This window comes from Vanellus vanellus (assembly GCF_965231255.1).
Source record: "Vanellus vanellus genome assembly, chromosome: 15".
In the NCBI taxonomy this organism is placed as follows: domain Eukaryota; kingdom Metazoa; phylum Chordata; class Aves; order Charadriiformes; family Charadriidae; genus Vanellus; species Vanellus vanellus.
The window spans coordinates 4,016,592-4,032,315 of NC_138920.1; the positions used below are offsets into that span (position 1 = coordinate 4,016,592).

At 50.9% G+C, this 15,724-nt stretch overlaps 1 protein-coding gene across 1 annotated transcript in view; it reads right to left on the bottom strand.

The window, feature by feature from the left end:
• The window catches only part of TOX2 (TOX high mobility group box family member 2), a gene marked incomplete at its 5' end in the record, with an annotated part of 163,944 nt that overhangs the window by 11,878 nt on the left and 136,342 nt on the right, over positions 1-15,724 (bottom strand). Inside the window, 2 exons of the mRNA XM_082491048.1 lie at positions 10,134-10,361; positions 13,318-13,557. Of these exons, the coding sequence (XP_082347174.1) occupies positions 10,134-10,361; positions 13,318-13,557 (468 nt within the window). The remainder of the gene's footprint in view (positions 1-10,133; positions 10,362-13,317; positions 13,558-15,724) is intronic.

Consider the following 15,724-nt stretch of genomic DNA (forward strand, 5'->3'; position numbering starts at 1 on the left):
TGCATGGAAAACTCATTCCTGCTGGGGAGGAATTTACCCCCAAATCAAGGAGATAAAGTTCCTGAATTGGACCACACTGGGATTTTTGGAGGCGTCCCAGGCCAGAGCGGTCTGCGTGCCTGGGCGGGTATTTATGACCGTCTGCTCTAAGAGACACAGACTTATAGGGTGAACTCAATGAAATCACTTCCCCACAGGAACCAGGGGAAAGTGTGATCCAGGCTCTTGGAAGAGCAAGACAAGAGGCAAAATCCCCAAATGCTAGGACGAGCTTAAAAAACGGTGAGACGTTCAGAAATCCTAAACTTCTCGTTCGTTTTCTTGGCTTTCCCATTATCAAGGCGTTAGAGCTCGACACTTTCAGGCTCTTCTCCGCAGCCCTGACAGCCGGGAAGCCCTTTCTCAGCGTATAAAAACTGAGATTTTTGCCAAATCTTATGACTCTGGGAGCTGGGGCTTGCAGGGAAACAGCAAGTAACAGGAGAGTTTGCTACCCCAAGAAAAAAAAAAATAAATACAGCTTTGTAAGAGTGAATTATTGTTTATTCTTCCTTCTCTCCCCCATAATGAGACGCGTTTCATGATCGTTTCACGGTGCTGGTCCCCTATCTGCCCAGAGTTTGGTCCTTCATGTACGTAAAAATAACGGTGTACTCCAGCCGGTCTCAAGCGGTGTGAGTCCTCACGGGGTTAAACAGATTCAAGTGAGAAGAATATTTAAAAACGGAATCAAAATTTCAGCGAAAAGGCAGAAACTCTTGAGAAAAAGACCCATCGGTCCTCTCCTCTGCTGGAAACTCAAAGCCCTCCTCAAGCGGCGCACCCGAAGTTGATTTCAATTCCAACAGATCTGCATACGTTTAATTCTGCTTTTAAAACAATGACAGCTTTCAGCAATCAAGGCGCTGCAGCCCCGTGGGGATATTTAGCTCCTTTCCCCTGCAAATTTCCACGGCCACGACAGCACCCCACACTCCCTTCTACCACCAACCTCCGAAGGGAAAATAGCCTTCCAGCAGTGAAACTATCCAGTTATTTGGATTTCAGTTTAAAATCAGTACAGATAAATTCTATTAAAAATGGTTTGAAAACCTTATTTTCCTTGTTAAGTCAGAAAGATTCCTGTAATGAAACGTTTTTGACTTGACACACCGGAGGTCTCAGATGGTAATTTTTCTGAAACGGAGCGTTTTCCTCAGTTTGTCTTTGGCTTTATGGTATTGAGGAAGTATTATATTTGCTCCATTCAGACCCAAATTACATTTCAAAATGTCAGCCTGAAGAAGAGTTTGCCTGGAAAAAGCAACTATTTCTTCAAACTGTATCAGTTCCCCTAATAAAAGCTATTACCTTTCTCTACAGTCCTCGCCTCGCTAACGTCCCTAGCCCATCGCGGGGCCACCAGTGCCGCCGCCACAGCATTTACTGGAAAGCAGAAATTCCGGGCGTCCCCGATGCTCTTAAATGCGGACCCCGCTGCCCGCACAGCGATGAGACACGAGTTCCCGTGCCTCAGGCTGGTGCACCAGTGGCCGTCGCTGGGTGCTGATGGGTTGAAAACGCATTTGTATTTCTCCTGTGTAACAGCAAAATACCAAGAGTGGTTTTGCCTTTTTTTTTTTAAAAAAAAAAAAAATAAAAATTTGGGACAGTGGGAAATCAAAGTGTCCGCAGCTACGTGGAGATTAATTCAATTATTAGGAAGACTTGTCTGGAGAAAAACGTTCAATTTATGGACAGTGAGAGGGCAGGTAAATGAGACTTCCTTAAGCTAAATGCAAATAAACGGATACCAAATAAATTCTGTGCCCATCTTCATCTCCATCACTTTTTTTTTCCTGCTACACCTTTTATTTTTTTTTCCTCCCCTCTCTTCATCTGTCCTTGTCTTTCATAGAACCCTAGAATCACAGAATGGTTTAGGTTGGAAGGGACCTTAAAGATCATCGAGTTCTGACCCCCTGCCCTGGGCAGGGACACCTCCCCCCAGCCCAGGTTGCTCCAAGCCCCGTCCAACCTGGCCTTGAACACCTCCAGGGATGGGGCAGCCACAGCTTCTCGGGGCACCCTGCGCCAGGGGCTCACCCCCCTCATTATAAAAAAACCACCCCTAAAGGTGTCCTGCCAGGAATTCTGCAGTCCTGTCCCGCATGTGGGGGGCTTTCTGCCCCCACACAGGGCTCCGTCGAGGACATGGAGCGGCGAAACCGCAGCTGGTGAAACGCTGCGCTGGCGTGGGAGGAGCGGATCCGAACAAAACTCACGAATCCTCTGTGTAATGGCAGCTCCAGTGCAGTATTTATAACCTTTAAAATTTTAATTTAAACATTGACAAAACCATGTTACTTTCTAATTAAATCCCATTTTCTCCCAGGGATTTTAATTTCAAAGTAATTTATCAGATTTAAGGATCCTCAAAACATTTTGCATGTTTTTCTTTCTAACCTGCCATGCCCGCTGATTTATTTTCCTTATTCGTAAGCCGGAGGATTCATTAGTCATTAAGCGAGTGGGTGGGTTGGGGAGGGGGGTGGGGGAGCAAAAATGGTTAGTGATTATGAAAACAAAAAATCAGAGCTGTAAGAAGCATATGTTGGGATCGTAATCCTGACACCTCTGTGTCTCAGCAAAGCAGCTAGTAATTGTACCGTAATGAAATGTTCTTGTTTGATAACCAGTTAATTAGAGAAGACAATTATTCCAAACCCCGCTGACGCCCACGAACGGCTCCGTGTCGTGCAGGCACTGAATGACAGCCGGAGCTGTTGTCGGTAACCTCTGCATCCCAGCCCGCCTGCTTTAGCAGAAAGGCTGCTTCCCAAGCCCGGAGAAGGATAAAAAGAACCCAAACTCTCCCCAGAAAATCAAGGGGGTCCACCGATCCCAAGTGAAAAGGTCTCTGCTGCAATCCTACGTTGACTTTGGGGTGTTTTGCTTCAAAAAAGACATAGACCATCAGGAGAGAAGAGATGAAAAGTGCGGCAAAGGTCTTCAGGAGGAGGGCTGAAGGACTCGGTTTCTTTAGCTAGGAGAGAAGACCAAGAGGAGTCACAGCCTCCAAACGCGACGCAGCAAAGGAAGAGGCAATGAATGAACTTCTGCATCGACTGCAGATAGGAAAAGAGGCAATAGGCTTAAATTGTAACAAGGGAAATGTTGGCTAAGCAAGAGGAAAGCGTTCCTAACGGTAAGGATAATTAAGCACGGGAAGAGATTGCCTGGGGAGATGTGTAATCTCCACCCCTGAAGGTTTAAGAACAGATTAGGCACACATCCATCAAGAATGGCTTAAGTAGAGATGATCCTGACTTCAGGCAGCAGTACAGTCTGGTTGACCTCTTAAGTCTCTCCTTGCCCTCCTTTCTGTGATTCTATGACTGGGTTCTTTTTTTCCCCCAAATGTGTAAATTTGGATTTTATTCTGCTTGTAAATCTGGAGGGGTTTTCTTGTGACTATTATACGTTTTCCTGCAAGATCTCTCTTGGGATCATTATAACTTATGGCTTATTCATAAGATGACTCGAAAGTACTTCCTCGCTGTGCGGCTGTGCCTGCCACACCATCCTTCTCTTTGCATACGGCCTCCGCACGGCCGTGGGAAATGCATATAGCAAACACGGCCACGTCATCCTTATTCCTTCCCAGCTCTTCTTCTCCTCCTTGCACCCACCCTCTGTATCGCTCCCTTCTTGGGGAAGACTTATTCTGTCCCTCCCTCCCTTAAAACCAACTAACCCGAGCTAGATTTACTGTTTAAATCTCAGCACATCTTCTTCAGACTAATACCTATAGTCTGGATTGCTAAATCCTGAGGTCAACACACTTGGACATGGGAGGCCCTGTCGATGATGCCCATCATAGGCTGCTGGGTAAGCAGTACTCCCGCTCCCCCAGGCTCTCCCAGCTACGGCATGGGAGCTGTTGAGCATCTGACATCCCTGAGGTCACCTACATAAAAGGTTCAGGCAATGGGAAGTATTTGCACGGTTTCGGGAGAGCTCCTCCTTTACCCTGGTGGAGATACAGTGTTGCGAAGCAGTCCTTTGGAGAATGAATGGAGAAACCCATAATCCAGCAGCAATTACCACTGATTAAAGCTTCCTGAAAGGCTCCTGCTTTCCTCTGCCTCGACTTCATGGTGCCACCTGGCTGTAAGTCATCTGTCACTCCATGCGAGGGCACACGTGTGTTCTCAGGACAACCCACAGAAGACTCCAAATGAAACAGAGGAGGAAGGTGACAAATCCAACTCCTAACCTCCAAAGAAAAGCACACAACATTCATCTTCCACGCTTCTGATCTTGCTCTCCAAGAAGAGAAGTCACACTTTTGGAGCTGCTTGTAGGAGCAGTTCTGATCCTTCACATCTTCCCTATTATTATCCTGGTCTCCACCAGACCTTTCTTGAAACCTTGTTTGGGATTGGTGCTTTTATCCTCCTCTGGTACCTGGCTTTCCTTGACACTCAGAAGATGCTGAGACCTCCTTCCAGCCCTTCACTGCCAGGGTTTTGGGGCAGCAGCAGAAAAGCAGCCGGCCGTGGTGGCTCCACCGCTGACAGCTCTGTGCAATGCTGGAATTGGGCAGTTTGGTGGCTACACTGTCAGGCAGAACCTGCTGCACGCGGTCCCCATGGGATGTCTCCCCTGCGGTGGCTCTGCCGTAATACAGCTTTACAGCTGGCCCGAGATGCCTCCATCCCACTCCAGATAGACGCAGTGTCCTGTCACCAGGTGATGTATCAGGTTCAATGAGCAGATGGATCTGATTAGATGGGCGATCTATTATTTTCTGCTGAGGCAGTAATTTCTCTGCTGGGTAAATTATCCCTGGAGTGTGAACGCTGTGTTATTCTCCAGGCTGTGCATTTGGGTCGGAAAATCACATACGCATTTGACCCCGGAGTCACTTAGCATTACCGAACTGGTCGTGGTGAAGCAGGGCTATCGCGAGCAAGAACTCACCTCCGGTACCTTTGTGTCCCCAGTGAGTCCCCAGATTCATAAACTCAACTGGAAATGCCGATTTTGTCCAACATTGCTTCTGCTCACTTAGGATGGCTTAGCCTGAAGTTCTCTCAGCAGATTGCTCAGGAACTTCTCGATGCCTCTGCTCTGAGTTTCCAGGGCGGAGGGAAACATCGACCCAAAGCTTTGAATTTGTTGCTGGATTTCCTAGCAAAAAGCAGCAGGTTCCAGACACATCTGCAACGGCCGGCTTGGCAGCGTTCCCAGGCTCCATCAGCACCGGGCTCCAAACCAACAGCCTTTTCCCTCAAAATACAGTGGGCAACAGGAAGGTGCTCAGAGAGGGAATAAAAGAACATGGCAGAGAAGAGTAAGACCTACTGGTGACTTCTCAACATGCTCTGGAGAGTCTCCAGGCTTATCACAGAATCCCAGACTGGTGGGGGTTGGAAGGGCCCTCTGGAGCTCCCCCAGTGCCACCCCCCGCCAGAGCAGGGGCACCTCCAGCAGTGGCATAGGACACGTCCAGGCGGGTTTGGAATGGCTCCAGAGTGGGAGACTCCCCCCCTCTCTGGGCAGAAATGAAATGCCCCCGATGGAGGACAGCCGCCCAGGGCTGGGTGTCACCTGCTCTGGAGCAGAGGTTGCCCGTGGGAGGGCTGGTGGCCCCGTGGGAGGAGGGGAGGGGGCTGCAGCTCTGACGGGTGACTCAAACTGGGACCGGGCTGCGAGCATGACGTCCGTGCTGGGGGAAGGAAGCCTTCCTAGGGAATTAGTAGAGTTTGCTCCGATCTAGTGCTCAAATTCTTCTAATTTCTGTCAAATCAGGTAGCCCTTTTAAACCTCGCTGGGTAACGCTGCGAACGCCAGTCTATATCTACTAAGGAAAAAAAAAATAACACCGAGGCACGGGATTCCGCCAGCCTGGAGCAGGGACCCGGAGCTGCAGGCGGATTACTCCGACAGGTACCCCATTTGATGATAATGGCTGAATTAGCATTTCACTCTCCACCGAAGTCTAAGCTATCTCTACAGGAACAGCTGCTAAACTATTTGCAAAGTTCAAAGAGTATGTATTAATATTTATTTATTTTTTCTTTTTCCCCGAGTCACATTCTTCAGATTCCCGTGTAAGCTTCTTAGAAAGGGCCACGCCAGCTGTTGAAGAATGAAGATTACAACGTCCTGCTAATGCAGCGCCGGAGATATTTAAAGGTATTCTTATTTCCTGCCGTTATGCACGCGTGGCCACACTGGAAGGGGTTAAAATGGGGAAGAAAACGGCGCTTTGCCGAACAGGTGTCCTTGAGCGGTACCCAAGGACACGGAGATTGCTAATCCTGTATTCCACAGCATGATCAAATCACCAGGCAACAGATATAAATAAAAAAAGGCAGGAAATAAGGAAATTTAGATACAAGTGTGTCAGAGGGAAAATGAAGATTCATTGTGAAGAGGCTGAGAAGAGAAGAAGAAGAAGGAACAAAATGACAAAGGCACAAATGATAAACCAGTAAGAACGAAAGGAAGGGGGGGGGGGAGGGAGAGCTTCTCTGTGAAATACATGTCTGTGACAGCAGCAGCCAAATCAAAGATGCTCCTAGATTATATGGTTTCTTGCATAATGCGCATTCTGGTTCCCGCTCGGTGTTTGTCTTTCAGCTAGTGCACAGGGAAAAAAAAAAACCAAACCAACCCTATCTGAAATGGGACGTGAGCAACCTTTATTTCACTTGTTTCATCAGGAGGAGAAAGCAAATTTGCTTTGTGGGAGCAGCAGCACCTGCTCAATGGCAAATAAATAGCTACAGCTTTGATATTACAGTGCATATAATCATTAGCAGCACAAATGGCAGAGGATTTAACCCTCCGCCTGCTGGCCTGAGCTCACCGGCGACGGGGCGGCATCTCCTTCCTGCCTCAGAGATGCTCCACACAGCGTGGGGCAGCTCTGCCTGCCTGGGGGGTGGGCACAGGACCACCCCTCCTAGCCTGAGGCACTGACGCCATGGCTACGAGCCACCGGCACTGCGCTTTCCACATCCCTTCGGCACTGGCATAGCGGCCACCCCACGCTCTGCGTAACTCCTCTGTGCCCGATGGAGCTAGGAGGGATGGAGGGATGGAAGGATGGAGGCATGGATGGATGGAGGGATGGATGGGGGATTGATGGAGGGATGGATGAGGGATGGATGGAGGGATGGATGAGGGATGGATGGAGGGATGGATGGGGGATGGATGGAGGGATGGATGGGAGATGGAGGGAGGGATGGATGGAGGGATATGTCTGCAGGCCCAGTGGGGCACGGGCTGAGGGCTGCTGACACATGGTGAGGGATCACAAGTCCAAAATGCCCCAGCTGAGGTTGGGTTTATTGGCCAGCTTGCTTTGAACCCCCTCCCTGCCTGCTCTCCCTGCCTGTCCTGCCTGCTGGTGTCCCTCAAGGTAGGAACCAAAAGACAGCCAGGGCTGGGGAAATGCTGCGCCCACGGGGGAGTGGAAAATAAGGTTTGTAATCCACATCTGAAGCAGAAACCAAGAGTGGTATAAACGACTGCTTAATAACTGCATGGTGGGGCTGAGGTCCGCACATCGGCCCTCTGGAGACACGGTGCCCCAGCCCCCACCCTGAACATCTCAAGCTGTGAGGGACCCCAGCCCAAAATCACGTCCTCCAGCCTCAAATCCACCCTCTTTTCTCATGCCAGGAAGACGGGAAAGCTTTCCTTAACCAAACCCTTGGTCCTAATTGAGTAAGAACGTCCAGATTTGTCTCTTGCTCATCACTGTGTTGGCTTTTCCACGGGTTGTCTTCTGTGTTGCTTTCTACCGTGAAGATATGAAGATATTCAAAACCACCGCTGTCACTAGAGCTAGGAGCAGCGCATTGGGTGAAATACTTCCCTTTTCCTCCTTTCCACCCCTGTCCAGAGCACGATGCTCCTTTCCCAGTGATGTGGCAATCTGGACTGCCAGGACCCAGCAGGATTTTGGCTAGGGATGGCATCACCCCATAGCTGTCCTGCTTGGTCACCGTCCCCTCCTGAGACGTGCCAAGGCATGAGCTGCTTGCCTTCACCGTGGACACGTGCATCAAGTCCTGCAGTCCTTGGGAGAAAGGACCTGCAGGACATCGCAGGCACTTGTTTTCATGTATTAAAGACATTTTGTTAATGCTTTTTTTTTTTTTTTTCCCTCCCTTTTTTTCCTTTCCATTGCATTGCCTTATGGATCTAAACAAACTTGTCTGGGGGTGCTGGCAGGGGAAAGCAAACAGGGACCAACTAAACTCTCTTCCAGCCAAACGCTTCAAGAGCGAACGTGCCCCACCGCACAAACCAGCAGCCGAGTGCCGGAGCCAAAGATAAACAGTGTCCCTGCAGCCGGAGTCCTGGGCAGGGAGGTAGCTGTCGTGGGAGAAAAGTATACAGCTGGAGACAAAGCCAGGAAGTTAATATTTAAGCATTCAGACAAGGAACAAATGACTTAATTAAATCAATTACAGAGGGAGAAATGGAGCCACTTAGAAAGCGTGTGTAAAGAGACGGCAAGGCTGCTACTATCTCATAAAACAGAAGAAGGGAGAGTTAGCAGGGAAGATAAACGGACTGGTCTAATCCCTGCTGTTAATTAAGAGCTGAGCATTTGCACTGCGCTGAGTCAGGGTCGCACCAGCAATTCCGTTACACAAACCGCATCTGCAGCCGAACTCAGAGTCCAATCTACAGAGACACTTGGAACCAGACGGGGTACGGGAGAGGCAGACCGAGATGTGGGAAGGGATGAAAGCAGGGAAAAGAGATGACGTAAAAGTTTTTCCATGCTCCTGAACCTCCTGCACCTCGCACCAAACCCAGCCCCCGCCCTGCACCTTCCCCGTCAGCAGGGCTGGGGTCAACCTGCCAGGCGAGGAAGGGACCTTCCTCCCTTCTTCAGCATGAGAAATTCCTGCATGATCCCCCAGCGATCCCTCCAAAGAAGGGAAAAGGGAGGACCGTGAAAACATCAAAGCAACGCTTCGCCCAGCACGGAGATTCCAGACGGATCAGCAAAAGGGCTTTCACCCCAGAAGATGCTTTGCTCTTATTCCTGTCTTGCTGCGGGGTTGAAAGCAAGGCTATTTCCTAGCATGACGTCCGTTTAAATGACTATTTTTCCTTCCTGCTGCTCCCTCCCCAAACGTAGCCGCTTCAAATACTGCCCACGGACACCCAAGGAGAGATGGAGCCGGGCTGAACGCGGCTCCAGGCTGTAGGAGAAGGGCTCACCGCTCGTGGGGGGACTGCCAGTTAAAGCACTTTTGGGTTCAGAGACACATCACCCACAGTGTCAGTTCTCGCTCTGCCCGATAAAAAGACATATTTGCTCCGGGAAGTGTTCCCCGGGGTTTTCTCAATAGGCAACAAGCAATTACGGGCTTTTGTAACCCACTCAGCATCAACAAAACAGTTAAAGCAGGACCTGGAAGTCTCCGTGTGAAGCAGACTGAAAGCGGTTGACAGCTTTGGGGCAGGGAGGTTTCCTCTGTGAGGCCACTTCAGACATCTCCCTCCTAAGCTTTTAAAGCCTTAACGTTAGATTTCAGGCCAGTGATGTAGAGAGTTAATAGTTTTTAGCCGGTTTGCCGTCACTCCTTGTAAGTAAATAAGCAAACACAAACCCGTCTCCCATCTAAGGCTCCAAAAACACCGTGTCAGGGAAAGGCCACCGATGTGTTTGCAAAGTATGATCTTCTCAAGAATAATCTGTTGTCAGAAAAAATTTGCTCTTCCCCATGTAACAACAGACGTTTTTCTAAAAAAGGGGCAGAGGCAAAGCAAACTCGGCGCATCCTTCCGCAGCCCCATCCCTGCCCTGCCTGCGCCGGGGGTCAGCCCCTCCTGCCTTGGGGCAGGCGGGGTGGCAAAGACCTGTCTGCAGGGCACCCCAGGGAGGTGTCCAAGGGCCACGTCACATCATCGCCGCTGGGAGCGCGACACACAAACCACTCGAGCATCTCTTTGAGTGGCAGTGGGCACTTCAGCACCGCTCCGGAAAATAGCTGCCGGTTCTGCCTGTTTAAGCCCCTGGCCACGCTCCTACCGGGCTTGCAGAGACTCTGGACCATGGGGAAACATGGTGAAACAGTTGGAAGAAAAAAACAAACAAGACATCAGTAACTCACCTGTTTTTGTTCTTCTCCCAAACTGTCCCACATCGACGCGACGATTTTCGATACGTCTCCGAAGGTGGCATTGGGGTTTTGCCCTTTGATGGCTGCTTGCGTGTCTCTGAAAAACAGGGCGTAGGCTGACACAGGCTTCTGGGGCTCGTTGGGATCCTTCTTTTTCTTCTTCTTCTGGCTTTTGGGCTTTTTGCCCAGGTCTGTTGATGGTCTTTTCTCTCCGGTAACCTGCAAAACCAAGAGAGGAACCGTAGCAGTCAGCTTGGGGTAGTCCGATACGAGTCCCTGCTACAGCTTGTTGGCAAAGGGGACGAGAGAGGGCACAGGTGGAGAAGGGCTCCCAGTGCGGCGAGGTGGGCAGCAGCCCCAGGGGTCTCTTTGGTCCCCCAGGAGCCTCTAGGATCATCGCACAAACTGCTGGTGGATGCCTGAGCCTGGCTTGGGTGCCTCCTCACAGCCTGGCTCACAGCTTGGGTTCGCCCCTTGCAGCTCCAGTGCTCCCTGCTTCAAAGCTGGAGCTTCCCAGACACTCATCCTCGGTCACCCCCCCTTCCCCCTCCTCCTCCCCGGCACCACAAGCTCTTTCTCTCCTTGATCCTCTTCTGGGACCTCTCCAAACGCCTTCCTTCCCAGCCAGATCCCTTTAGCACTCCATTAATTTTTCCAAACTCAGCTTCCACATGATTTCTGGTTTCCAGCCCAATAATCCCCCTTGGCAAGCTGCTTCTGACTGTCCTCGCCCCCCCAAGTGTGCCGGCGGCTCAGTCTCCGGGCTCCCGAGGCAGGAGGGTCATGAGCACCGACCAAGTGGCACCACCGCCACCATTGGCCATCACACCGCGGCCATCCAAAATTAGCTTCAGCCTGCTAACAGGTACGTACATGTATCCAGGAAAAATATCCAGGAATTAAACTATTTTAATCTTATGTATTAAATGTTTTCATCTCAGTTGGAAGGGACCATGCTCTGCTCGCTCTTTCTGACCGGGCTGGGCGCAGATGGGTGACTGGGACTGGCTGTGTCCGGACTGGGTGCCCTGTGGGTGGTTGGACCAAGGGGAGCAGGACACAGGCAACAGTAGCGGGACGTTGTGGCTGCTCAGCACGAGACGCTGCCACCGGGCTGGGAAGTAAACCAGCAAGGTGGAAACAGGGATGCTTCCAGTGAAGGCAGAGCAGATCCTAAGGCTGAGCCTCCTCCGGGATGCCCGTGTGAATATGGGATGACTGTGTTGAACACACGGGACCGCAGAAACCTCTGTGTGATGGCGTGCAAAGAAGACCCCTGGAAAGCACTTGGATGTACATCAAAGCTCTCAAGGCGTTAACTGCGGTCGGTGAAAGCTTGCACTCCAGGGAAGCACCATTATCCTTATTTTATAGTGGAGGAAGAACCAAATACACCAGAGGTTAAACACGGCTGAGAATAAACCTGCCGGCTGCCAGCCGGCCGCGGCAGTCTGATCTCTGTACCCGGGAGGGCAGAGAGGGCGCCAGCACCTCCGCCGGCAGACCCACTGCGCTCCGGCACCCCGTGCTCAGCCACTACCCGACTGCGGGCTAATTATATGACTTAGAAAGTTGCCCTGTTTGTCACTTAGAGGTCTAAAAAAAAAATTAATTAAAAAAAATATTCAGCTGGCACAGGTCTAAATGGGAAATGTGCCGCCCGGTGAGGGCTCTTCTCCCGATGGATTTGCTGATTCCATCGTGCGCTTGGAAGCGCACTGGGATTTAAGAGGCTTCACTTCAGCCGGCACAGGGAGGAAAGGGCAGCAGCGCTCCTGTCCTCCGCTCAGCAGCTCTTGACTGGTCATTAAGTTCAGTATCGGTGCAGTGACATTTGTCAAACAGGCACTGACCATTAGTGAATGAGTAGAGAGACAAAAAAAAAAACGTGTTTAATTTAAAATTGCCCAATTGGGCTTGAATGGGAGGCCTGGAGGTGAAAGGGCAGCTTATTAGGGGGAAAAAAAAAAAGCATGACAGGGCTTCAGCCCATTAGCGAGTGAGATGGTATTTTAACTAACTGTAACCCTGTTTGATTCTCTTAAGTGCCGTCGGGGGCGGGGGGAGACCCACTCTCCCCACAGCCGTTGACCAAGCGAAGGAGCCGGCACCAGGCACAGTGCCACCACAGCCTCGAGGAGGGTTTTATGGTCCGTCCTGCTCAGGCAGCATCGAAGAGCAAATGGTATTTATGGAAAACAGACGTTTACCTGCAAGGCTGCCTGGAGCCGGCAGCTCCCAGGAGGGAGCAGAGCAGATCAGGACTTTGCATGGTTCTGCTTGGGGGGGGTGTGGGTTTAGAAGGTGCAACGCAGCACGGGACGAGACAACGGCCCAGCCCGGGGCTGCAGAAGGTGCTTGAACAACCTAAGGCACGTTCCCGGCTAAAGGCAAAGCCCGGTGAGCCAGCGCCTCACTGCCCCACAGCACCTGCATCCCCCAAGGAAGGGGTGAGCCATGGTCAAAGCGACCGTGAAGGCTCGTGCGGCGGGATGAAGCTCACGGCCACCAGCCCCTGCATGGACCTGCTCTGGAGAGGCGGCAGGAGGTGTGTTTAACACCAGAAGGGGACTGGGGCAGTTCACTGGTGACAGATGTGATCCTGTAACCTGGTGGCTTGGTGCCTTCTGAGATGCTGAACCCAGGAAGAGCAGGAGCTTCATGGACACCATGATTTTAGTAACTATGGAGAGAGAACACTAATCCAACAGGAATCTGGGCTATAGCTACCTCTCCCTCCCACCCACATGTACCCGCCCCCCCCCCCAAAGCAAGTAAATGCATCAGTGAAGCTGGGAGACCTCCTAAAATCACACGCTCCCTGGCTCTGAGGACCTATTGGACCTGAACCACCCACTGGCATCAGACTCATTTCTTTAACGTGTGACCTTCTCCGTTACAAGATTAATTTCTGCTTGTTAGACATCGCTTTGATGACTCGTTGCAGAAAGGCCCTTAATGGCCAGACGAAAACTGACCGCTGGGCGAGTACAGCAGCTGTGCAGGGTTGGACTAGATGATCTCCAGAGGTCCCTTCCAACCCTATGATTCTATGATATATATTAAAAAGAAAAAGACCAAAAAGTCTGTGTTCTTATTCCGCGCAATTTACCCCTCACTGAAAAACGTCATCTGCCGTTCTCTCGCTGTTAAAAACAGGCGTGACCGCACGTACCTTATAGTGTGACTCTGTCTCCTCTTCCTGAGTAGAACTGGAGGGAGATGGTGTAGCCGACTTACTTCCCGGGGGCGATGGGGAACCGTGGGTGACACCGCTCCGCATCCCCATCTGCGAAATCAGCTGTGACTGGCTGAGAGCGCTCATGGGGCCGGCTAACATCCCGGGGCGATTGAGCAGGGGCACTTGACGGTTGGACTCATAGGATGTGGCGTCCGAGTGGACCATCTCCTGGATCTGAGTTAGGAGAATATCACTTTGTGATTAAAAAAAGGTATTTATTTATTTATCACACTGTCAAATCACTTTACGATGAATTCTTATCGACTGATTTAAAGTTATTCTACACAGATGGTAAAGTCTTCCTCGTGCCCCCTTCCAAACAAGCCAAGAGCAAGAAATGAGCACCGCGCACCCGGCGCTCTGCTCCCGCCATCACCCTGCCCGCGGGGACTACAGAGAGGTGCTAAATTGTCTTTGTACAAATTGTAATTTGTCTGTGTGCCCGGGAGGTGCCCCCCGCCTGCCTCAGGGGGCAGTGGTGCCTGGTACCTATCAGGGGTCTGAAAGAAAAGTTCAGAAATGAGCAATTTTGGGCCAAATGACTGGGAAAAGGAAGAGCACTGCAACGTCCTGGGCATTTCTGGGGCCAAGCTTTGCCGCTGCACGCGTGAGGCCATGGCTGAGCACCGGCACGTGTCGTACCAGGGTACTGGGGGCCCGTGGCTGACAGTCCAGCCCCGGTACACCAGCGGTGCAGCGTTAGAGGCCATGGATCCCAAACACGCTCTTTCTGGGCCATACTTGGTGTGGACATTTAGTAACTGCACAGATGAAAAACTATCAGCTTCTCTGAGTTTACGAAGGTGCCACAACCAACCCTTCTGCATCATCCGTACGGCTGTTGGGGTGAAACATAGCAGTAAGCACAAACGGCGTCAGTGGAAGCCCCAGGTCCCCACTCCCCCCACGTCGGTCTGCCCAAAGCTGTGACACTACCATCAAGCCACAGGTTTGTACGTCCCTGAGCCCCAGGGCACGGCCCGAGAAAGACCCCAACGCGCGGGGACAAGCTCTGCTGGTGGCCACCACCTCATTACAGCTCCTCCAGGAGATGACTCTCCTGATTTTAAATATTGTAATTGGTTCCAATCCCACTCGAAACGAATGTAGCAGAAAATAAAAGTCGTCCAAACATGGGCAAGGAAAATTATTGGCTGCTTTTTAAGATTTCCCAGCGAGGGAAGGGACCAGAAGCGATGCACGTGTGTGCACACGGAAGAGATGAGAGAGGTGGCTACCTGATGGAGTTGTCCCCAAAAATGAAGAGTTTCCTAACACCTATTTATCTGTTCTCATAACTCGAGAGTGAGGGGACATCTGATGGGCCTCAAAGGCGACTAGTCACACACGGCCGCAGGGACGCACGGACACGGCACCGGCCATCGGCACAAGTGCCGCCTCCTGAGGTTGCTGAGCCCAACAGCCTCGAAAGATTTGAAATAAAAATGAAACATATATATATATATGGCTAATAAGAAATGTCAAATGCTACATTAGACAAAATAAAATCATCTTAGGAAGCACATATCCCCCCCGTGTCCCGGCATAAACCGAAGTTCAAGTGGTTGGGTCAGGCGGGAGCAGCCATAACCCCCTGTCCCGGCCGTGGAGGGAAGATGAGCTGTAGGCGCACGGAAGGTGTTGGTGCTGCCCTGCTGTCTGCTGAGCCAAGACCCCATTTCCAGTTTGTACCATTTTTCCCTGAAAACCCAATTTTCAGCCTAGGATCCATCCCTGCCCAGCCACCCCCGGGCAGCAGGGCTCAGCCCCACCGCGGAGCACAGCATCATCCAGCCACGGAGGAAGCCAGTGGGAGGGAGAGCACACCCTGCCTGAAACATTTTCTAGACTTTTTCCCTTTTATAATAATCTAATTAACGTTAACATGAGTTTAAAGACCCGGGCTTTATTTATTAACCATCTTCATTTCCGATAAACCCGCTGAGGTGCAATCTCTTGTTACCAGGGGAGGTTTGCCAACTCCATTAGCAGCGTGGACAGAAAGAAACCCAGGGAAGACCTGCAAGGGCTCGGTAGGCTTCCGAGGAAATCAATCTGAACACAAAACCAGATTTATTCCTGCAGGTCAGGAATCAAGAGCTTTACGCAACACCCGACAGCGCGTTCTGCTCTCTTTCGGATTCTCCATCAGTAGAGCAGTGTGTGTCAGGGGAACAGATTTTCCCAGATCTGCTCTTTTTTTTATTTTTCCTGTATTAATTACGAAGTGCGGGGACTTAATTTGCAGGAAGAAAAGAATTTCTTGCACTTCAACAGCACGAGGAGTCTGACCGAGGCTGACTTAGAGACCAGGCTGAACCGCTGGCCTCCGCTTTGGTGG